At 25.8% G+C, this 24439-nt stretch overlaps 3 protein-coding genes across 3 annotated transcripts; 1 reads left to right on the plus strand and 2 right to left on the minus strand.

Moving 5' to 3' along the window:
- The first annotated feature begins 1370 nt into the window (after window positions 1-1370).
- On the plus strand, window positions 1371-2142 carry LOC113867774 (uncharacterized protein PAM68-like). The gene has a single exon (XM_027503238.1). The coding sequence runs from the start codon at window positions 1506-1508 to the stop codon at window positions 2034-2036; it is 531 nt and encodes a 176-aa protein (XP_027359039.1). The 5' UTR covers window positions 1371-1505; the 3' UTR covers window positions 2037-2142.
- Window positions 2143-14408: 12266 nt separating this feature from the next.
- LOC113866967 (heavy metal-associated isoprenylated plant protein 39-like) lies at window positions 14409-15732 on the minus strand. Its single transcript, XM_027501816.1, has 3 exons — window positions 15477-15732; window positions 15111-15186; window positions 14409-14988 (listed from the first exon to the last, which is right to left on the minus strand). Exons 1-3 carry the CDS (start codon window positions 15480-15482, stop codon window positions 14678-14680), a joined length of 393 nt encoding a protein of 130 aa, XP_027357617.1. The 5' UTR covers window positions 15483-15732; the 3' UTR covers window positions 14409-14677.
- Window positions 15733-21196: 5464 nt separating this feature from the next.
- LOC113866968 (heavy metal-associated isoprenylated plant protein 39-like) lies at window positions 21197-22260 on the minus strand. Its single transcript, XM_027501817.1, has 3 exons — window positions 22187-22260; window positions 21821-21896; window positions 21197-21718 (listed from the first exon to the last, which is right to left on the minus strand). Exons 1-3 carry the CDS (start codon window positions 22190-22192, stop codon window positions 21444-21446), a joined length of 357 nt encoding a protein of 118 aa, XP_027357618.1. The 5' UTR covers window positions 22193-22260; the 3' UTR covers window positions 21197-21443.
- Window positions 22261-24439: the final 2179 nt, after the last annotated feature.

The raw sequence follows: 24439 nt of genomic DNA on the forward strand, positions 1-24439 counted from the left end.
AGAACTTTGAAAAAATATTTATTTTGTTTAGTCTCAGCGACTCTAACATTTCAGAAACTCATATGTGGATACTTCAATTTTATTTCAACATCATCATTTGATTTTCTACATATCAATTAAAGCAAATAACATCATTTGTTATTCAATTAAAGCAAATAAAGTAGATATAAATGTGATTTATATGAGCTTCCTAATGCATGTCTTCTCTCTCCCCCTTCATATGTGTATCTTCACACGTGTGTGCATAAATGTAGATATTAGAATCCATTAATTAAGAGTTGCTGTTTCATACATTATGAGGTCACCATTTCCTGACCTCTTCACTCTTGACACATTCTCAGTACTTACATGCATGATAAAATATAAAGTTCGATGGTATAAGTTGGTAATATTATATCTTATTGATTAATATTTTGATACTATATAATATTTGATGTTAGACCATATATGATCTCCTACTGTGTAATATAACATTATCTTATGTTTGGTATGCATTGTATAACCTTGGTCATTAAATAGATAAAACTAATTTTTTTTTAAATACCTTCACTCATAAAAATATGTTTTATATTCATCTAAAATGTTATACTAATTTCTGGAAATTAAAAATCTCTAAGGCTTACAAAAATCCTCAAACCATATTTTAAATCAATTAGGTCCATACACAGATAATAATAAAAATTTCATAAAAATATATATTTAATAGATAATAATAAATAATACTTGAAAAGTAGTGGCCCTATTAGGAATAAAATTATAATAAAGAAGATCAGGATAAAAAACCAGAACAGATCAAAACAATGTGAAAAGGACAATTGCTACCTTTGGTATTGTGGAAAATAGAGAAGTGAAGAAAGTGGAACAGATTCCAATTAGTGGGACAGGAAGAGATATAAAGGGATATAAAATTTGGTATTTTGGATAAAATGACAACTTGAGCCCAATCTTGTAGGAAAAAACCTGCTTTACTCTCATTATTTAAGACATAAATAGGACCTGTTCAGACAGAACAAGGTAAAGAAAATGTTAGGAGGACTAATATAACAATGATTATGATTTATAGATATTTTAATAATATCACAATTCATTTAACATCTTTTATTTCTTCATACCACAATAATATTACTATTCATTTGACATTTTTCATTTTCTTCTTCCTTTTTTATCTTTCTCTAAATATTTTCTGTATAACAATCGCAATCACTACATTACCATCCTTGATTGCAAAAACCATATGTGACATGTTCATGTCCGTCACGTAACTCAGTACTGAGGTAAACTAAAGGATAAACATGTAAAATATCAATACTAACTCCATAGTCCACACTCCATATATATATATATATATATATAACAAGGAAAAAGAGAAACACTAAAAAATATCTCAGGCTATAGAACCATAAGCTTCATGACCATCCATTTCTTTTGGATAAGATATATGGTCAATTAAATATCTCCATTAATTCCAAAGAATAATGAACAACTAAAACACATTCATAGAAGCCATGAAAACTCTCATATGTGCATCAAACCCAATTCTCAATCTCTCAAAATCCACTCCATGGAAACCAAAGTTCCCATCTTTTCACCCTTATCAGAACCACCCCTCATTAAGCACATTAAAGCCACATGCAAGTGCCAAAGGCTTCTCCACTAGACCTTCAAACGTTGAAAATGATGTCATCAAAACCGATACTAGGAAACCCAACAGAGGGAAAAACAATGAAGATGATGAGCTTCCAAAGGAAGTTATGTACAGGGTAACAGGTAGAATCTTGTTTTGTGTAGGAGTACCAATGGGGTTGGGTTTGGCCTTCTTGCACCTTTTTGGTGAACTTAAGGAAAGACAAGTGTGGGATGCGCCACTATGGGTCCCGTTCTTGACAACATTATTAACTTTTGGGGCTTCCACAATTGGGATTGCATATGGGGCACTATCTACAAGTTTGGATTCAGAGAAGAAAGGTTCTTTTCTTGGGCTGGAACAAGTTCAAAACAATTGGGTAGAAATGTGGAAAGAAGATAGTGAAAGCTAGACTAAGATGATGATCATAATTTTGTATTATGGGTTTACAATGTTGCAAGATATTAATTATATTGTGTACCTCAAGTGATTATTATGCACCATTTCAAAAGTGAGAACCTTAGTTGTTGCTGTTGTTGCTATTGTTATCCTAACTCATAAAGCACATTATAAAACTGGTCTATCTTGCCTTACAGTAGCTTAATTTAATATTTGTGAGATTTTCATTGGATATTGAAATCAGAGTACTCTTTTGCTAGTTGGATGCAGATTTGTTAAGTGTGTGCAATCTTATAGCTCTATATTTCAAGTAGTGTGTTGTTTTTCCTCTTGAAAGGGGATGAATCAATCTTGTTATCTATCACATCTATTTCCCTTGAAAATCTTGATAAGCTCCCTTTTCTTTTTTGTCTTTTTGTGTGGAAAAATGGATGTGTAGGATTAATCTTTTCTGAAGAACAAAAATTAGCACTTAAACAAAGACTTTTAATTAAACATAATTTTAATTATTCAGTAGTTAAATTTAAATTTTCATAAAATAAATTAATATTATAAAATTTCACACAATTTAACAAGCGATCGATATTTCATTACTATACTTTATTTTAATATATCATTAATTATTTTAAATATAAATAAATATTTCAGAATATATTTATAAACATTTAAATAATTTTAATTATGTATATATATATAATTATTATAATAAGATCATAAATTAAAAATTAAGGTGATATAATGCTCTGACAACAATTTGAATTGAAATTCTTTGATCATTTAATATTTTCTTTTAGACTCTCAAGAAATGTTTATGAAAAATGCATCGCATAATTGAAGTGTGTAGTTATGCATATTTTTGTATGATTTGTTTAAGTGAATCAAAATTGGACGTTTCCCATATCCGAATCCAATGCTTTGTTAATATTTTTATCTTAATATTCCATGTTTGACTTTATTTAGTGAGATGAAATATCATTTTCATTATTATTGTCTTTAAGTTAATCAAAATTATTTTTAAATTAAGAAAATATCATCTTATTACTTTTTAATACATTTAATTATTGATATTTTTTATGGTATTGTATTAACAAACAAACTGCTTTAACATATTACAGGTCGACGTGACGGAGTGAGGTAATTTAAAATTTATTTTCTAAAACAATATATTAATTTAGTTATTAAATAATCTCTAAACTTAAAATTAAGCAATTTGATCTTTTAAAAATTTTAATTAATTAAATCAACTCTTAAAGAACATCTAATCAATGAGTTTAATTTTTTATAATTTTTAATTAGTTAATTAAATTCTTAAAAAATCTTTAATCAATCAATTTTAGTCTTTATAATTTGAAATCAATTTTTTTTAACCAAAAATCAATTTCTTTTGTTGTAATATTCTTTTATAATAATTATTATAATATTTCTTATCTCTTCATGTTACATTATCCATCTTATTATCCTTTCTCGATTTTTTTTTTCTTATTTCTTTAATAAAAAATAGCATAGTTATCAATTTTTGTTTTTTTTTATTAATGACGATATATAGGGTACACAACATTACGAAGGTTCTGTTTGAATGAACATATAAATAAGTTTTTATAAAAAAAAATAAAAAATGAATAAAATTATTTGTATATGTTAAAATTAACTTATGTTTTACTATTATTTTAGAAGATCTTTTTATTTAACTTATTTGAAACTTGAAAAGGTAAATCATTTTTAACTTATAATTTTTTTAATTTTTATATCATTTTTCTTCTTTTATAAAAAAAGTATTCATAAATTCACTTAAATAAGACAATATCATATATTTAAAGGGAGATAAAAACAATGGAAAAAAGAAATCAAACACATGAATTAAATAATTTAAACCAAACTTGTGTGTATGTGTGTATTCATTTCTCCATTTTGAATTGATAACTAAGTAGCGGGTATTGACCATCTATATCGTACAACTTGCACCTAATTTAACCCTGGGCCTTTCATGGATAGAGGTTTTTAATTAGACACTACTTATTACAATAATTCAAATTAATAAATAGTATTTCGTGCAATTTCACAAGTACTTTTATTTAGATGAAATTTTAACACGAATTCAAATAAAAGTGTGAAGAATTTATAAAAAAAAAACTATAATTTTTTTGACTTATATCACAGATATTCTTAAAATGTTGTTCAAGTTGAGTAGAACCATTGAATCATAAGTATTCTTCTCGCATTTGTTTAAATAATTTTTTTTTATTTTTTAAATTAACTCTCCAGCAAAATTTTAAAAAAAATCATTAATTTAAGCGATGATGATGTTAATTTATTGCATAAGGATATTTAGTTAATATTTGTAGAGATATTTTTCAAACAAAGTTATAATAATATGTCCAACACAACTTTCGGTGTGTCAACCTAATTTGAATTTGACATTATACAATATATACACAAATTTCATTTGCAATTTTTTAAATATGAAAAAGACTCTAATGGTTCAGATTCCACTGCCAAAGCCGTGTCCTCTTTTGAAAATGGCCAAAAAGTTAAAAATGTGATGAAGATGAGTTGATATTAGATTAGTCTATTGAGAAAAAAGAAGACCAAGATTGGAGTCAACCCTTGCAAAGTGAAATTGTTTATGGAGAAACTACTATGAGTGCACAATGGAGAACACAAGCGAGTTTTATTTTTTCATTTATTTTAATTATAATAATATTTTATTGCGTGGTCAAATTATTATTCTAATTAGTAAATAAAACTCAACACTTGTAAGTCTTTGAATAATTATATGTTGAATGTAATTTTTACTGATCTAATTACTAAATGTTAAAAGAATTGAGTAACATTGCAATGCAATTAAATTATTTATTTCATATGTTTTAGATTATGTTAATTATTTTGATGTATATTATTAATAAAATATTAAATATTTAAATATTTAAAGTAAAAATAAATTAACAAGAGACTAAATTTATACAATATTGTTAACTAAAAAATTTGAAGTGACCACATTTCTCTTTTTCTTTGGAAGAGGGACAAACAAGATTGCAATATCATAGATCACTTATCAAATGAAAATGAAGACGTCATTAGAAAGAACATATAGGAACTATATATATGCATATTTAATTTTAAATCAAACATTGGGTTCATGCATGCTTTTGGGATATGCATTTTGTATTGATAAATAAAGTGTGGTCCATAAAAAAGAGACAAACTAAGTTGCGGGTATTGACCGTCTATGTCACACAACTTGCATCTTTTTTAACTGTGGATCTTTTTTGATGGACAAATCTTAACCACTAAATATATGCATTCAAATTAACTAGTTAGTATCATATATTATACGACTATTTCTATTTAAAAAATTTTAAAAAATGATATAGTTTTCAAAATATAAATAATGACAAAAAAATGGATAAACATTATTGAAAATTGATAAAGAGATTGAGATAAGAAAAATAAGGACATTTCAGAATGAAGACTCTATTTTATCATAAGAAGTTATATATAATAAAATCAATTCAGCTTTACATACATCAACATAATTTGACTAAAATATTTTATAATATCTACGTGAGACTTTTCCCGTTTAACTGTTTCGATTGTTGTTTTGAGTATACGAAACAGAGACTAAAGCTGATAAAATTGTCACATGCATATAAAAATGAACTAAAATATTGAAACTAAGAAAAGTATTGATACGTGTACATGTAACTGTAGCATTTAAAATAAAAAATATTAATAATACATTTTATAACATACTTTTTATTATTAATTAAAATTTATTAAAAACTAAAAAATAGAAAGAAACACTAATTTAAAAATAAAATTTACATAAATTTTATAATTTTTAATACATTTTAATTAATAATAAAAAGTATATTTAAAAAAAGGATTATTAAAAATATATTATTAGCTCTATTAATTAATATGTAAAAGGTATCTTCCTTACTGACGTAAAGTACGCTCTTTCCTTTCCACTGTGAAACAAAGAAGACCAAGATAAACCGTCGGTGCCATCCTTCCCATTTGCTTTAGGAGAGTTCCCTCAGTATTATTGCACGTCATTTGTAAAATTATTTTCATTTTAAGTTTAAATAAGTTCTTTTATGGACTAAAGCTCAAGAAACACATGCAAATAATCAACTAATAATTTCGCAAAAGTAGTGTAAAATAACAATACTCAATACCTATTTTGGCAAGTTTGTTTGTATATTGATTAATTTTTCTATAAATATGATAAACTCTAATAGATTTAATAGACTTTAAATCTAATATTAAAAAAAGAAAAAAAAGATAATTTTTTTAATATTTAAAATGAGCTCAACAACTTTTTTAGAGTCTTTTGATCCAAATGGTCTAAGCTATTTTTAAGAGTAGCTAACAGGACACCCAAATAAATACTTTATAATTTTGCAGCAAAAGGAGAACAACAGGTATGGTTGCTATAAAAATCTTAGGGAGGTCTTTCCACTTCTAAAATTTTTTAAAGGTAGTATGATCATTAGAACAATTAGGGAGAGAATTAGAAATTAGCTGGGAAGCATTTTTAATAGAAAAAAATCTCATTATTAGTCAGTTGTCAAAAAATAATATCCATATCACTAGATAATATATGAGGGTTAACTTGAGAAATTAGATCACATATAGATTTAAGAAGTATAGATTTGATTTTTTCCCAGTCTCACCTTCCCTTAATAGAATAAATGGCCACAAGGAAATCCAATTCCTCAGCTGAAACATGGGAGATAGAATAGATAGTCAAATTTGTTATATTAAGAATCCAATTATCTGCCCATATTCTTGTGGACAAGTCATTTCCAATGCCTTAGCTTAGTCAAATAGAACAGAGACTCTTCCAAAGATAAGAATCTCTTTGGATATATATTATAGCCAGATCCTACTCAAGACTAAACATGTACTTATGTTTAAGGACCTAAACCCATAAGTTGTTAGAGGAATTGATTACTTTTCAACATAATTTTATTACACAGGCTTTGTTCAATAAGTGGATATCCATAAAACTTAAGCCCCTTCAGTTTTAGGCTTACAAAATTTTTGCCACTTTATAAGATGACATTTTCTACCTCCTAACGATTCCTAAATAAATTATTTACATAAGCTATTTATCTCATTACAAACACAAATGAGAATTAAGAAAGTTTGCATTACATAAGAAGAGATACTCGTGAGATAAGATTGAGTTAAAGTAACTTTACTACCAATTAACAAAGAGTTCATCTTTCAAAGAGAAAGTTTCTTCCTAATTCCATCAATAAGGAATAAAAATTGTTTTCTATTAGGCTTAGTATTATTGTTTAGAATACTCAAATAATTACCAAAGTTGTTAGAAAAAATTTCAAATAACCACTATAGCTTTTGTGAACTAAAGATGAGTCAAAATTTTTAGAGAAAAACAAAAGACTTATTAGTATTAGTTTTAATAACAAAACAAGAATAGAATTCATTTAGAATAATACGAATAATTTCAACTTGCTACATATTCTCTTTAGTAATCAATAAAATATCATTTGTAAAAAAATAGATAGGAAATTTTTTGTCCTTAGGAGCCAAAAGAAAAAGGCACCTAATTATTTAAATTTCTATCTTTTATTAGGTGAGCTAGCCTTTCAATGCACGTGACAAAAATATAAGAAGAAAGAGGATTTCCTTGATAGATACCTCTAGAGGGTTTAAAAGAAACAAAAGGATCATTATTCCAATTCAAAAACATAAAGAATGAAAAGATACAATGATAATTAGCCCAACTCATTGGAAGATATCAGAAATAAATTTTCACTGAAGTTTATCATAAGATGTCTTAAGAAAAAAATTATAAATAAAAGAAGCCAAAAATTGTCATTAATTTTTAAAAAGATAGCATGAAGACCATTTGGCCTAAGAGATTTAAAATTTTCAATACTAAAAAGAGAAGCTTTAACCTCTTCTAAAGATAATTCAAAATATAGTCTTTGTTTATCAAACTCTCTAAAAGAAGGAAAGGAGTTTTGATTGAGGAGATTGTAAGTATGTGACGAGGGATCATTATAAATATTATTAAAGTACTTAATGATAATAGACTTAATTTAAAGGGTTCAATAACTCAATTACCCTCTTCATCTTTTAAGGCCTCAATTAAGTTCTTATGTCTACATAACACAATAACTTTATGAAAGAATCTAGTATTCTTATCTTTTAAAGAAATCCAATTAGCTCTATAATAGTGATACCAATAAGCCTCTTTTTGATCTGGAACTTGATGGTACTTTTTTTAAAGAGTTTTCATGAGATTAGTTAAAAAAAAAGGTTATCTCCATTAGCCCATTTACGAGAAATGCCCTTAATTCTACTAAATAAACATTTTTTCCTTTTGAAAATTTTATCAAATGTATTTTATTCCATTTAGAAATGTTAAATTTAAAATTGGACACATTATCCATTTAAGAGGTTGACTCTAATAATGAATTCCTAACCTAAGAGCTAAATTTGCTATGAGTAATCTACAGTTCAAGAATTTAAAACCTCAAATACACTTTTACCACAATTTTTATAATTGACCTTTAGTCAGAGATTGCTATGGTCAAATTTGGAAATAAGAGTATGAAAAATAGAGCTATTTAAAAAATATTGATTTCAAGAATTATTAGTCACAACCTGGTTAAATCTTTCTTTAAGATTATTATTCTGCCATGTAAAGTGATTACTTTTAAATCTCAAATCATGCAATCCACAATAGTAAAGATAGTCAACAAATTGTTTCATAAGTTTAGGATAGTTGGTTGACCCTTTAGCTTTTCTGTCCCATTAAGAAAAAAAATAGAAATCTCTAGTTCAACACTAAGTACAATCAATAGATAAGCTAAAATCAACTAATTCCTTCTAACATTTAGTTCTTAGTCTTGCTTGAGAACTTGCATATATGTAGGACAAAACCTAACCCTCATGACTAGGGATATTGATTTTCGAATGGATAAAAAATCTAGATTTTGCCAAACTGGCTGCTTTGACCCTATCCTTATTCCAAAAATACCAAATTCCTTTAGAAAAACCAATTAAATCTACTATTTTAGACCCAACTAACTTAATTTTCCTTCTAACATTGTCAACCTTATCTAGACTAATCAAATGTTCAAAGAAAGCAATAAAATATAGCTTATAGATGACAATTAAATCATTTACTAACCTAGCAAAAGACTTCTCATAGCACTCCTACAATTCTAGAAAAAATAGTTCATAAACAAACCAAGAAATTTATGCTACATTTGTAAGATACTTGGAGGTTTCAGGATATGGTTCATTAACTTGAGTATTAGTAGTAAAAACCTTCACACCTTTTTCTAAGCTAACAAAAGCATCAATATCCATAGAAAAGGTTTATATCAAGTGGCCTATCAATAGGGAACCTTTCTTGCATTGATTAGGTTTTTCAGCCAATACTTAAGATTCATTTCTAATAAATTATGAATAGATTTGCTATATGTACAATTATTATTGAGTATCTATTGAAGCTTGGACATTAGAACAATGATTTCCCTATCATTTTGGAAATATGTGTTATGGACTATAGTTTCAGTACTAAGGCCCCTCCAACTTTTAGCTTGAGCATTATCCTCCTTGACCTTGTTAGGTTTCACATCCATAGATTTAGGTTTAGCTTTAGGAAATCTTTCAGAAAATGTGTCTCTTAAGTTTATAAATACTTTTCTCTATAGATTTGGACTCAAGTAACTCATTTTGACCTACTCTCATTGCAATTTGACAGGTAGAACTTAACTTGTAAACTTCTTCTAGAGTAGAATCATCCAAAACCTTACCCTTAGAGCCTAAGGCAGGATACCTATTTTTGTTAATATAATTCTAAGTTTCTATCTGGTTATATTGGCCCTACTTTTTTCTTAAAGGTTTTTTTTACTAACATTTAAGGACCAAATAAAATAAAGGTCGAACATGAATATATGTGCTGTAAAAGGAACCCTAAATACAGACTTATCATGTTCTTAATGTAATTATTTAACGTGACATATTAGAAAGCATAAAATTAAAATAGAAAGGAGTAGTAGAAGAAGAAGAATTGCATTGTAAACAATAAAGGAAAACATTAAAAATATTAAAGTTAACAACTTGATTGAATGAAAATTATAGAAATGTAAATGTACAACTTCAAACAATCAATACTAAGAACGATTGATTTCTTGGTTGTTGAGTCTAACCAACGTAGAACTTTAGCATGTAGAGTTTTTTTAGTACAAGTGCTTTTGTAAAAAAGTTGTTACTCTTAGACTCTGAAACGAAATACTATTTATATTACAATGTAATATCACTTCTTGAAAAACACGTAAACCTTAAAAATAACTATCTAAAGCACGTTCCTTATAATTGCTCTTGCATGTTATCTATGTCCTTTATCACATACGTTGATCTCCAACTAATGATAACAGCTGGCAATCGGTCCAAACATATTTGACATTTTCAACATATTTCCATCATCTTTTGAATTGAAATTCTTCAACTTGTTTATAAAGCAATTTTTGTCAAACTTTTAGCAAATTTTTAAAAAAACATGTTGAGAAACTTCTTTTTGACTAATTTTAATATTTTAGAGTTTTACCTTATAAAACTTGTTAAATCAATGTTAACTTTTTAACTAAAAGTCAAGCTCCAATGACCATTCAAAAAAAAAAATATCAAAAAATTATCTTACTTCGTAAGAACTTGTCAAAAAGTAAAATTCTTATAATCATCCAATTTTAATTGAAGCATATTCTTCCAACTATAATTTTCTAATAAAAAATATTAAACCTTTAACTTATAATTTCAAAGTACAACAAACTTTAACAGTAGTTTTTTCAAATATAGTGTAACAACTTAGGAAATTATTTTTTTTTCAAACAATCGACATCTGAAATATTATATTTTTATGTATTTTTAAATAAAATTTAAGTTAAAAGATAAAATATTTTAAATTGAGATTATAAACATATTTTATAAAATAATTATTATATGTTATATTGTATAAGTCATAGCAATGTCACATAGATAATAAAGGTGATAATTAATAAATTACTAATAGAGAGACAAATAAAAATGCATTTAAAATACTTATTTTAAATTATGAAAACAAAAAATTATAAAATAGCATTTGTAGTGGTATAAAGGAAAAGAGTATATGTTTTGTGTTGTGGATGTCAATTAATACTCTATTTAGGTGAATGTGAAATTAGCATTTGTATAAAGGAATTACATTAGTATCCATAAATAAAAACATTACAAATAGAGTAAAAATATATCAAATTATTATTTAAATAATAAACATTAGTTACAAGAGCGTTATTTTTTTTTTTTGGTTTATGATATTTTTAGATAAATTTTATTTGTGCTCTATAAATTGAGAAGATATTCTATGCTATTTTACATATGAAACAATTATGACTGTTAATTTTATATTAATAAATAATATAGTTAATGATTTATTTTAAAAAAATGTAAATACTCTTTAAATTTTAAAATACTAAAGAAATCACAATCCTCAATTTAGATAGGATATCCAATACCTTTTAAAGTTTAAAAGTACAATAGCAAACATCTTTTTTCTAACTTTTATATTCAAATTTTTTTATTGATATATTATCCTTTCGAATTTAATAGATTTCTTTCAAGTCCTATACTAAATAATTTTTCAATCTAACTAGGAGTTTAATTATTGAATGAAAATTGAGTATATTTAGATAAAATATTTTAAGTATAATTTAAAAAAAAAGAATTATAATTTTATGGGTTAAATTTTTTGTTTGGATATTAAATTTTAAAATTCTAAAAATTTTAGTAAAGATTTTTAATAGAATTAAATCAAAGAATTATAAATCTTAACAAAAGAGTGAAATTTTGAAATTAATTTTTTCATTTATTGTATATTCTATTCATATTTTTATCTAGTGATTTTTTACTTAATAATTTAAATTTTATATTTTTTTATTAATTTTGTTAAATAGAATATACTTTTTACAAATATAAGTAATTTTTTGGTAGAAAAAAACAAAAAAACAAATAAAAAATAGAAAAAATTACAATATCAAATGTGAAACTCTCTTATCATTAGAGTAAAGAAGTAATCTCAAATTTATAAAAAGTGAGACTCAATCTTTAAAACATCTAAAGAAGCCCCCAGCTTAGTTAAAAAAATCTGCAGATGTGTTACCTTCATGCAGAGTGTGTCTTATGGTAATTTTTCAGTTTTTTCACAGTTACTTTTTTATATCTCAAATGACATTAGCATACTTGTGAAAATGTGAAACAATTTCCATCATGAGATTTAATTATGACATTTGTTGTGTCAAAGTGACATAAGTGATGTCTTGTATTTAGATTCTAAGTCATTTTCAACTTCTGAAGCACGATTATTGGTTTAGCTATTGTTAGAAATTTCAGTATTTTTAATAAGAATACTAAAACTAACTCTTTTAAACCTTCCCAAACACTTCCAGCAATATTAAAGATGGATTCAAAATTTTGATCAGCCTCCCAATAAACTTAATACTTCAAGCGAGCTTGAAATCATTGCACTTGTTTATATAAATGAAACTAGCTGGTAAGATTCATTACATCAAGTATGATTTTATAAATTGTGATAATTTTTTTAGCAATGCAATCAACATTCTTAACCCTCCATATCCACCATAAGGTAAAAATAAAGGATGATTACTTTTATATTAAGTCATAGTCCAATTGTTTAACATTAAAGGAAGTTGCAAATCCTTCATTTTATAAATTCACACAAACCTAAATTTCTTTAGCTATAGGATGAGAGTATTCTCAATGTAAATATGATATCTCGGACAAATGTGTGAATGTGTCAATTTTTTATGATAACTTAAGTAATTTGTGAGAATAATATCACAACAAATAAGTCAAACTCAATTTAATTATTTCTACACAAGAAGACATCAAATTCACCTCCAATTAATATTCTGATATAAAATTTTGCTACTAGACCTGTTAAATCATATTTAATATAAAACCACTTGACCAAATAAATATATTTTTAATGGGATTACTATTTAAAAAATTAAATTGATTAACAATTGAAATAGTTTAATTTGATATCAAAATGACACTTTGAGAATTTTTTAAATAAAATTATTTTAAAATAATATAATTTAAAAATTATAATTAGCTTGTTAAAACTCATCCTTACCGTATTCACTTACATGTCTCCCCTACTTCACGCATTAAAGTCACCTCAATTCTACCCAAAAAAGAGGACACTAATTACAAAGATCCATAATACCCACCTAATAGTTATTCATATATAAGGGTTTTAATAACCACCACGGCCATACGTACACCAAACAGAATATTCGGATTTACTTTAATTCGCAAAAATTTAAATTAAATTTACATAAACTTTTTGGTACAACTCCTATTTTATAGGCACTTTGATTAACGTCCAAATAGTATTTTTAGTTTAATTAAGAGGATTTTTACTCTTTTCAGCTGTTTAATCAATATATAAAGTATGGACCCATGGAGATGACATTATAAAGAAAAACCGATGGTGGGATATTCTGCATGATATTGTCAAATAAAAAGGTCCTTCTTTTTCTTGATGTCATGGAATCTAAATTTTGATAATGTTGTCTAGTCCCATTTAATATGCTAACCCAAAATTAAAACTTATTAATGCAATATAGCAAATATTGACACTTCATAATTTGTACAAATGGTATATAATTCAAAAACATAAAGCATCACATGTTCCTATACTTTGATAAGAAATAAAAAATTGTGGGAAGCACACCAATGGCTTGTTCTGTAGCTAGTAGACCCAGTGTCACTCTATGGGCTATACATCGCTTTTATTATAACATTTACGGCATTAAATGGGTACATACAATGCCCCAATTTTTGGTACCACTAAAATCCCTATTATCATAATCATCCTCGTCAATTTTTATCGTCATCGGATTCAGCTGCGTGGTGATTATTCTTACAGGTTGTATCTTGGTTTTCTTTGTTGCTGTGGATCCATGTTGTTCAGATTAAGAAAGGCATTATTATATTCAAATTAAAGAACCAAACAACCAAGAATAGAGCCATTCTTAAAATTATTGAACTATTTTTATTATTTATTATTTAGCAATTTATATTATATATATTAAACATAAATTATTATTTAAAAATAATTTATTAATTAATAGGTAAATAAACTGAGTATTCAAATACAACTACACCTTTAAAACTGTTTTTAGTTTTATTTATTGTATAATTATTTCCCTAAAAAAGTTCCTTATTTTGTCGTATCAACATTTTTTTCTGTAGTGCCACCATGGCACGTCTAACTCTAAAAGAAGAAAAGAAAAGAAAAACTTCAACAGCAGACTGAAAATTGTACACCTGAATGATTAAAACCCATCTCTCAATTGTTATTTCTATGATAAGGAAACCAGAATCTTGAATATGCTGTATTACACCACAAAATAATGTACAAATTATATTTCTCTGCTTATACACCACTTTCTTCTTTTTTCTGAGCTAAAACAAGAGGAAAGGCCAAAATTTAACTAGGAAAAGAAGGAAAAGGAAAATTCAAATGAACCATAACTCTCCAACTCCAACTACAGTCTTCTTTTCTTGATCTCATTTATTATCTCTGTGAAACTCCATAAAGACTTAGCAAATAACACAGCCACTAGGATAGTCTTCTACAGTTTTGTAATAATAATATGGATATGGCTGTCTAGTTTGATTATAATACGCTTCATAGACCTTCAAAAGTTCAGCATATTCCACCTTTGGATCTTTCTTCTCATCTTTCTTGTCCTCTTTCTTAGCTTCTTCCTTTTTTTCCTCTTTGGCTGGTCCAACTGAAAGAATTTCAGCATGACAAAATTTTCTAAGTTTGCCCACTACAACAACAGGATCAACATCCCCAATTATGGTCATTTTCTGGTCCTTCATATCCACAGAGACTGACTCAACCCCTGAATATTTCACCCCAAAAGCATTCAATATTGGGTACCATATGGTTTTTCCCTTGATTTCATAAACATAAAAAGACAAATAATCAACAACAGAAAGATGATTGGATGTTTAAATGGCATACCAGAAAGACCAGATACTGCCTTCATGGCCTTTTTCTTGATCTTGTCATCATAGAGTTCCACCTTTAGCACCACTTTCTGTCACAGACAAAATTCGAGAACTTTTAGAATCTTGTGATTGTAATCATGTCTATGCAAGAAAACTCCAAAACCAATTATCATATAAATAATAAAAAGGAAAAACAAGGAAAAGGAAAAAGTTAAAAGATAGCCAATATTGTAATTGGACACTAGAACTCTGATCTCAAACTTTTGAGTATCAAATGATACTTCTTAACTAGAATTCAAGCATGGAAACAGCAAAATTCACAAATTTTTAGAAATGGTTTTGAAGGAAAGAAAACTTGAGAAAGGGTACAAATTGTTACCTTCATATTGATTTGAAATTGGGTACTTTGTATGGAAATCCAAAGGAAGGGGAAGGGGGATAATGGAGGAGTTTGAGAGGGTTAAGAGTTGGTTCTAATTCATATGTTAAAATCGAAGGTCTCTTATATTATATACTAAAACAAGAATAGCTACGATAGAGACAAAGTCAACTGAAGTCAAGGCCAATTATAAAGTCTATTCTTGGGTCACTTAGTCAGCATTATACAGCCGTGTAAGACCCCAAAAGCCAATTTTTGAGTGAAGTCTTCACTTTTGGCTTTGCTATTTGCTACCAAAGAAATATCACGGATGCCTTCAAGAATGATGTGTCCCTACAACCCTTGAGTCCTTCATTTCTCTGAAGCTCTCAATCTGCCAAATCGGGTCAATTTCTTTGGCCACATCTTTCGTAAATTATCTCCATATTAAATTCAAATATATTATTTTAAAATTAATTTAATAAATTTTATTAATTTTAATCTTTAATATTAAAGATAAATATTTATTATATTGTTATAAATTTAATATAATAATTTAATATAATAACAGTGTAATTTTTTATAAATTTTTTTATTTATGAATACTTAAAAATTAACAAAACTCTTTTATTAAACTTTTTAAGAAAATAATCACATCATTTGTCCCTGCACCCCATGAGTCCATTTCTCTTAAGCTCTCAATCTGCCAAATCGTGTGTCAATTTCTTTGGCCACATCTTTTGTAAATTATCTCCACATTAAATTCAAATATATTATTTTAAAAATAATTTAATAGATTTCATTAATTCATTTAATAATAGTAAATTTTTATTAAAAGAATATTTATTATATTTTTATAATTTTAATACAATAACTCAATACAATAACATTGTAATTTTTTTATAAAATTTTTTATTTATAGATGCTCAAACTCAACTCTAAGAGATTAACAAAACTCTAATTTAATTTATACTTTGATTAACTTTTTAAGAAAATAATCACATCATTTTTATTTATTTTTAATTTTTTCTTCTAAATACCCTCCGTCAGAATCAATACTTATCTTGAAGTAGAGATTCCCTTGATTTTTTTAATCCCATCTAATGATTTTAATATTTATTATTTTTAAATAAACATAAATCATTTTAAAAACCAAGATTGCTACAGATGATCCTACTCCACATCTCTTTTAACTTTAGCTGCGAAAAGCATTTTGACACCTCCACGCCACTTCTAAGCCAAATGATGTCGTCATGTGGTTGTTTGAAATCATGAAAAGGTTGCTGTCTTTGTTTGCAGTTCGCACATAAAAATTAGAATGGTTCAATTCAAACTACTGACAAAAATCCTTGACAGTTCTAAACTTGTTATTGCGTGTGTTCAATCTCAAAGGCTCTGTTTGACAACAAAATTTTAGGGAGATAAAGAAAGGAGGAAAGTTTTTGTAGATGGTTTAAATAATTTTTTAGTTTATTATTTTTCTAGTTCTTATTTTTTACTCATTTTTTAGTTCATATTTATTTTTTCTCCTTTTATTTTTAGTCTTCATTTTTTTACTTTATCGCCTTATTATTTTGTCGCTTTTTGCTTTATTATACCATTTGTATTCTTTCTCCACCAGTCCACGCTCCAAACCCGCGTTAGAAGCTTCTTGACCTGATCAACGGTGTCCCGACTCACGCAGAACTTACTGATTTTTTGTAATAATTTTTAAAAACTAATTATTAAAATAAAATAATTACTATTATTTTAGATTTTTTTTATCACATAATCGTTAGTTTCACACTTTATAAATATAAAATATAATTTTTATTATTTTTTAAAAGTTTTATTTACTTAAAAAATAATTATTTTTTTTAAATTTCATATATTGTCAAGATGAAATTTAAAAAATTATGACAATTAACAATGTTTCAGCTAATTTTGTTCATACAGTATATGAAATTTGCTTTAAAAAACATAAATGTTCCAGATTATAACCAAGCGAGGTACAAAGGAGGGACCAAAATCTTGTATAAAGGTGAGTTGGTGAGTTCACATACTAGTCCACTAAAGATAAAAAAAAAATTAATGGACTAATAAGTTAGTCCACTTAAAATTAACATAAAAATAAAAATGTTATAAAAATTATAAAAAAATTTAAAAAATTTTATCATAATAATTTTTTTAAATTAAAAAAGATTAACACCTTAACTTGTTTCTAATTTTCATTAGCATGTATTTTAGTTGACTAAAATAGAATGATTTTAGTGAGTCGATAGATATAAAACATTTAGTTTGGTTTACCATTTTTAGTGAACTAGGTGGGCTGCTCTCTTGAGTCTATTCAAAAAATAAAAAAATAAAATAAAAAAGTCAATGAACTAATGAATTAGTCTATCTAAAATTAACATAAAAATAAAAAGTATTAAAAAATTTATAAAAATTTTTTTTTTAAAATTTATATCAATAAATATTTTTTTTTAAAATTAAAAATGGATCCAACAGGTTAATGTGCCTCTAACTTTCATTGGCATGCATTTTAGTGGACAAAAATGAGATAAATTCAACCAAGTAATAGGTGCAAAATATTCAGTTTGATCTAATATTTTTAGCGAATTAAGTGAGCTATCAAACCCAACTCACTTTTACACTCCTACTCAAGTGTTTCTTGGTCACTTGAGATCAAGTATATTTATATTTTTTTCTTAATATTTTAATTTAAATGTTATTTTAATATTTTTAATTTTAATTATTTGTGTTTAACTTTTCTAGTATTTTTATTGTTCAAATTAATTTTATCACTTCAAATTATTCAATATTTAATAAAATATAATAAAAGTATGACATATTAATGATTTGTATAAATTATTAAAAAATATAAAATATTTAAATAAAATATAATAAATTCTTTTTATCTATTAATAGTTATAAATTTATATAAATCAATGATATATTATATTTTTATTAATTTTTAGATAAAATTTTAGAGTGAGAGAATCGATTTGAAAAATTAAAGAATTACAAGAAATAAATACAAGTAATTAAAATTAGAATGAGTAAAAATTATTGAGTTTTACATTTGAGTCTTCCAAATTTCTAAATATTGAAGGTGTACACTCAAATGTACACTCAATTTATCCTCAGATTTTGGGCTCATATATATTGGTGGATGCATTACTTCCTTTGGTTTCTTATGTATGATAGCCACCTCATCTCCTCTATTGGTGCAACTTTATATGCAATTGCTTCTTCTGAGTATGAACGATAGATCAGTAACCACTGTGAAATATAGGCTATTGAATTAGAGGGCTGCATTTTCCACAGAAAGCGAGGGAAGAAGATACTGCCTAGGAATCCAGCCTTTACGCATCCTCAAAAAAAAAGGTGTGTGGTCCATTCCGTCATCGATTAGCTCTTAGGAGATGCAGTAAAGGATATGCACTCAGGCCTGTGCAAGGAATTGGATGTTGAAATTGAAATTATGTTTCATCATTTTAATTATCTTATTTAAATATCTATTTAAAATTATAATTATAATTATATACTTAGAATTAAAATTATAATTACGTAGACTAATTTTATGAAATTATATGTCAACTAAACTCACTTCAATTCTTAACAATTTTTAATACACATTAAAAAATTTGAATTTATAATATTGTAATTCTTTCTTCTTCTCTCTTTGTTCTCTCTCTTTTCTATATATTTTTTTTCTTTTTTTATATTCTTTTATATTTTTTTATATTTTTTTCTCCTTATAATTTCATAATATTAATTATTATTACTACTTCTTTTCTGTTATGTTTTCTTATTTTTCTTTATTCTCTTCTTTCTTATTTTACATTTATTATTAATAAAAATAGTTCTTATATTTAATAAAAATTTATATTTAATGTTACTATATATCGATATATGAAATTAGAATTGACATTTAGAATTATAATTTTAATTTTAATTCTAATTAGAATTGATTCAAAATTATAATTTTGTGCTTGACATACTTAAAGAATTAAAATTTAAAATTATAATTTTAAGTTCAAATCAAATTTTATAATGTGATGTAAAATTAAAATTTTTAAAATATAATTTAATTTTGTATTAAAATTTTATTTAATAACTTTTTCAAAAATAATATATTAATTAAAAATAAAAAATTATTATTAAATAAATTATTAAAAATGATAACTTAGTATTTCTTTTTCAAAAATTATGAAATTAAATTTATTTTTATGTTTAGTTTATCATTAAAATTTCATATTATGTTATGAATTATCTTTTTCATAAATTAGATAAAAGCATACAAATGTTCACAAATATAATTTAATTCTCAAAATTAAGAATATAAATTAAATACAAGTGCTTCAAAGTATACTTTTTACTGTGTAAGAGAGAGGAAGAAAGTATTTAGGAAATAAAGTATTCAGAAAGATAAGAAAGATAATGTATTTATAAATTATGATATTTAGAAATTTAAATTCCTAGAATACAAATTAGAAATTGAAGTGGGTCAAATTTAGTTATTATAGAATTTAATAGAATTATAATCCTAATTCTAAATAAATATCCAAATATAATAATTAAAATTTTGAAATCTAATTTTAATTTTTACTTTCAATTTCATATTTAATTCTGCACGCCAAGTGGATACTTAAAGAATATTTAAACGCTTGAGTGGAAAAATCTAGATATAAAATAAACCTTTATTCTTTAATAATTTACAATATTCTCTCACTGAAAACTTAGACCACTATGAATTTTAGCTTATTTTTTTCAAAGTATTTTTTTTTTATCTTTGAAATTGATGGGTCTGCTACACTTTATGCGTTCTGACAAGGATGACAATTTTATTGAAGTATAGCCATTGCTACATACGATTTAGCCATTCTCATCGTTAGGTTAATAAATATGTCAAACAATCAGCTTGTGAAATTTTGCAAGTAAATTATCTCTTGAACTTTTGGTTCACTTAAATACGAGGATCATGATAAAATTTCCTAACTAGGGAAGAATTCAGAAACTAACCAAGGGATGAGCTAAAAATAAATAGACTTTGATATATGTAGTTATATTTTTGGTATGGGAATATATTAAATGATAGTGGTTTATTTATATGAAAATGAGTACGAAAATATATTAAAAAATAGGTCATGCCACATACTTTTAAAATTGATCATATAAAATTAATTAACTTCTGATTTTGCTCATTTATAGATAATTCTAAGATGTACATTTACTATTTTTATAATCGTTTAAAAATGACATTCTCACTGAGCTTCATTGTCAACGTGATAAACTAGCGTGAATTCAAATATCTGAGAGTCTATTATACACTAGGGACAACGCTCGCGATTGAGTTCATGGCACTGAGGATTTGCCTTTGAATCTTTAACGAAGTGCCAAATCATTGATTCAGGAGTCATGGGTATCTATCTACTTTGAGCTCTCATGAGGTTACCATTACTTGTTAGGAGGCTATAGTGGCTTGTAAAGTTCAAGGGAATTAGCCAAATCTCTCATGGCTATTGTAGAGACGGTGATTACTCATTTTATCATATACTTTTCATGTTAATCACACAGATATCAATGTTATGTTATTTCTCATAAAATACTTCAAATTAGCACAAAATGGTATCTTATTTCTCCTTTGGGGTGGATTTCTTCTACTGTTCATGTTGAGCTTGTTCTGCAATACTTGATAGTTTGTTGACAACATATGTAGCCACGTTCATGTTTCGATTTGAATAATGGATTTGATCTTTAATTCCATTAAATTTATATTCGTAGTAAATTGACAAATTTCTAATAATCGAAGGAAGAACTAAAAGAACTCTTTTCACTCAAATTTCGTCTACATTTTACAAAATGATGACATACAAAGTTTAACCAAACATACAATACCAATTGAAATACTACACACTATAGTATTCAATCTAGATCATAACAAAAAAAGATCAACCAAAGGCACTACGATGTCTTTTTTTATCAAACTTGCTAATATTATCCAAATTAGCATATGACACAGCCACTAGGATCCTCTTCGACACTTCTAACATAGTAACTTTGACTATATTGTGGCGGTGTCATCTGATAAATAAAGGGATAAACTTCATAGGGCTGGGAAGGAACAGTTACTTTTGGCGAGTCCTCCTCTTTTGCTGGTCCAACTGAAACTATTTCAGTGTGACACCACTTTCGTAGCTTGGACACTGCATTTACTGGGTCAATGTCCCCGGATAAGATCAATTGCTTGTCTTTCATGTCTATCGAAACTGATTTAACCCCTGCAAAATTATTACAGTTAGTCAATGAATTCTCATAAAATTGTAATTTTGCGATTGCAATTGTGATTATAAATTATGGAAGAGGGCATTGAAATTCAATACCTGAAAGGCCAGATGCTGTCTTCATAGCTTTTTGCTTGATTCTACCATCATGTAACTCCACCTTCAACACTACTTTCTGTTTCATAACAAATCAAAGCTGTATTAGGACTCAGCAATTACTTCTTGTTCTAATTTACATAAAATTAAGTAAACAGTTAAGTACTTCGATTCAAACTATAGAATAGATCAAAGCAAGAAAAAAACAAAGTGAATGAACAACGACATGAATTAGCCATGCATGGAAATAGAACATAGTAAAGAAAGCCCCATATGGGAACTCAAGAAATGGGTTTCATGCATGGATTAAGGTGAAGGAGAGCAGATGTAAAAGAGATTGGTTTCACGACATGAGAGTGTAGTTCTGACCTTCATTGTTGTTAAAGCTTATTGAGAGCTAAGTTAAAATTGTTTGGCTTATCTATCGCAAATGAAGTTGTGATATATGTTTGGATGAGATTGAGTAGGATTTATACTAGGTGGTGAGGAACACGGTCTTCTGAAGTCAACCCAAGTCAACTAACAAAGCATGGTCTTCAAGACTAAGTGCAGTATGTGTTAGATTTTACGCGGCAAAAACCGTGTAATCTTTAAATTCTGCAACCTCTACCAACCGTACAGTTCATAGAAAGTGATGGATGATAGCTTATAAAGAGAGCAATCATTGAAGGCATTTTTTACCTTTCAAGCATATAAAGTAGGAGTCCACTTAACTAACTTTTTCCCCCTTTTGTTCACCGAAAAAATAATTCATCTTCTTTCTATAGAATTAATTAAAACTTGCCAATTATTTTGAGGGAAGCAAAGTATTAACATGTTTGTATGCATTATAAGTATACTGTTTACTATTTAACAATATTAGTTAAGAAATTAATAAATAATTTTTAAAAATTATAATGGTGTATTCAAATCACAATAAAAATTACTGTATTAATAATTTTTTATTGTAATTCCTTAATAAATGTTTTAAAATTCTAAGTAGTATTTCTCTGTATTATAATATAATTTTATTGAAGAAATTATTCATAAAAGTAATACATGCTTGATAAGAAAAATAATTGAGGGGTTACTAAAATTCACCACTGCTATCTTCTTTTTAAATACTGTATTATTTTTATTAAATTTATATGTTGAATAATAAAAATTACTGATTAATAGATGAGAATATTTAAAAATTGAGTTAGTAGTTTTTATTATTTAATTTTTAATATGTAAATATATAATTTTCAATATTTAGATGGAGTGAAATAAGGGGAAAAAGAAAAATAAAAGATTAATAATAAAAAGAATAGAAAGGTTATAACACAAGAACTAAAAAAATAGATTTAATAATCTTATTTTTATAAAAATTTATTATTAATTTTTTATTATGTCCTTTGTAGAATTTTTTAGAAATGATGATAACAATAAATGAACGATAGAAGACGAGTAAGTGGTTGTTGAGAAAATAAAACTATTACAAATTATTAAAACTTTTGTGATAATTATATAAGAGTAAAATTGAAAAAAAAAATTAAGATACCATTGAAATTTTAAAGTGACAATTTTTTTTAAAAAGTTGCTAAAGTGACTATTATTTTGAACTAGGAGTAATAACCAGACAAAAATGAAGCCAATATATTCTAAAAATAATTGGATTTAATGATACTTTTAGATTTTTTTAATTTAGATTGTGTGTAACTTAAATTTTTATTTCTTAAGTCGATTAATTTTTTAAAATTTTAAATATTAAATAAATTTATTTTCTTTATTGATTTTTTAAATCTTTAAATTATTATCTTTTTATCCAAATATTTGAACATATATGATTAACTTTAGATATAAAATATCTTTAAAACTTTATAATCAAGAAAGTTAATATATTTTATAATACTAAAGTTAATTTCTTGTATAGTATTATTAAATTAAAGATACACTTTTAATAAACTAGATACTATAGTTAATTCTTTACCTATGTAATACACTTTTTACTAACTAGAGAATCAATACCAATTGAAGATCAAAATTTTGCATGCTGTTTGAAAATAATATTATTTACTCTACATTTTTTAGTTATTATTTGTAAATATCAGCTTGAATATATATTATATCTTGACTAAGGATATTACTTGTAGATATTTAGTCATATGAATTTCATGAATAAGATGTTATAAATTTTCTAGAAGTATGATCATTCAGTGGAGCATTTAAGTAAGAAAATGAAAACTTTCTCCGTCATATCTCATTCCTTCTTGTTATTTAAATAACTAAATTTTGATTCCTAAAAATAGACTTTTAAATATAAATAAAACATCTGAATTTGATTTCTTCTGAAAGTATTTCAATATGACAGCACTTTCTGAGTTTGCTTGCCACACTTAATTAAATATTATTTTATAAGTTTTATTAAAAGGTATCTGAATGTGACTCTGATTTATTGGCCTTGGAAGCTCACACAAAGCAATCATACACTTTCTTTAATTTGCTTGTTTTCTAAATGAGGAACCATGTTTGAATCATTATTGTTCTTGCTTCTTGCTCATCCCGATCCTTCTAAGAAAGTGACACCATCAATAATCATTGAACAATTTTCTGTATCCTGTTATAAATCATTGTAATAGTTTTATATATAAATGTAATTAT

This window comes from Abrus precatorius, unplaced genomic scaffold (genome assembly GCF_003935025.1).
Source record: "Abrus precatorius isolate BTA unplaced genomic scaffold, Abrus_2018 Scaffold5, whole genome shotgun sequence".
In the NCBI taxonomy this organism is placed as follows: Eukaryota; Viridiplantae; Streptophyta; class Magnoliopsida; order Fabales; family Fabaceae; genus Abrus; species Abrus precatorius.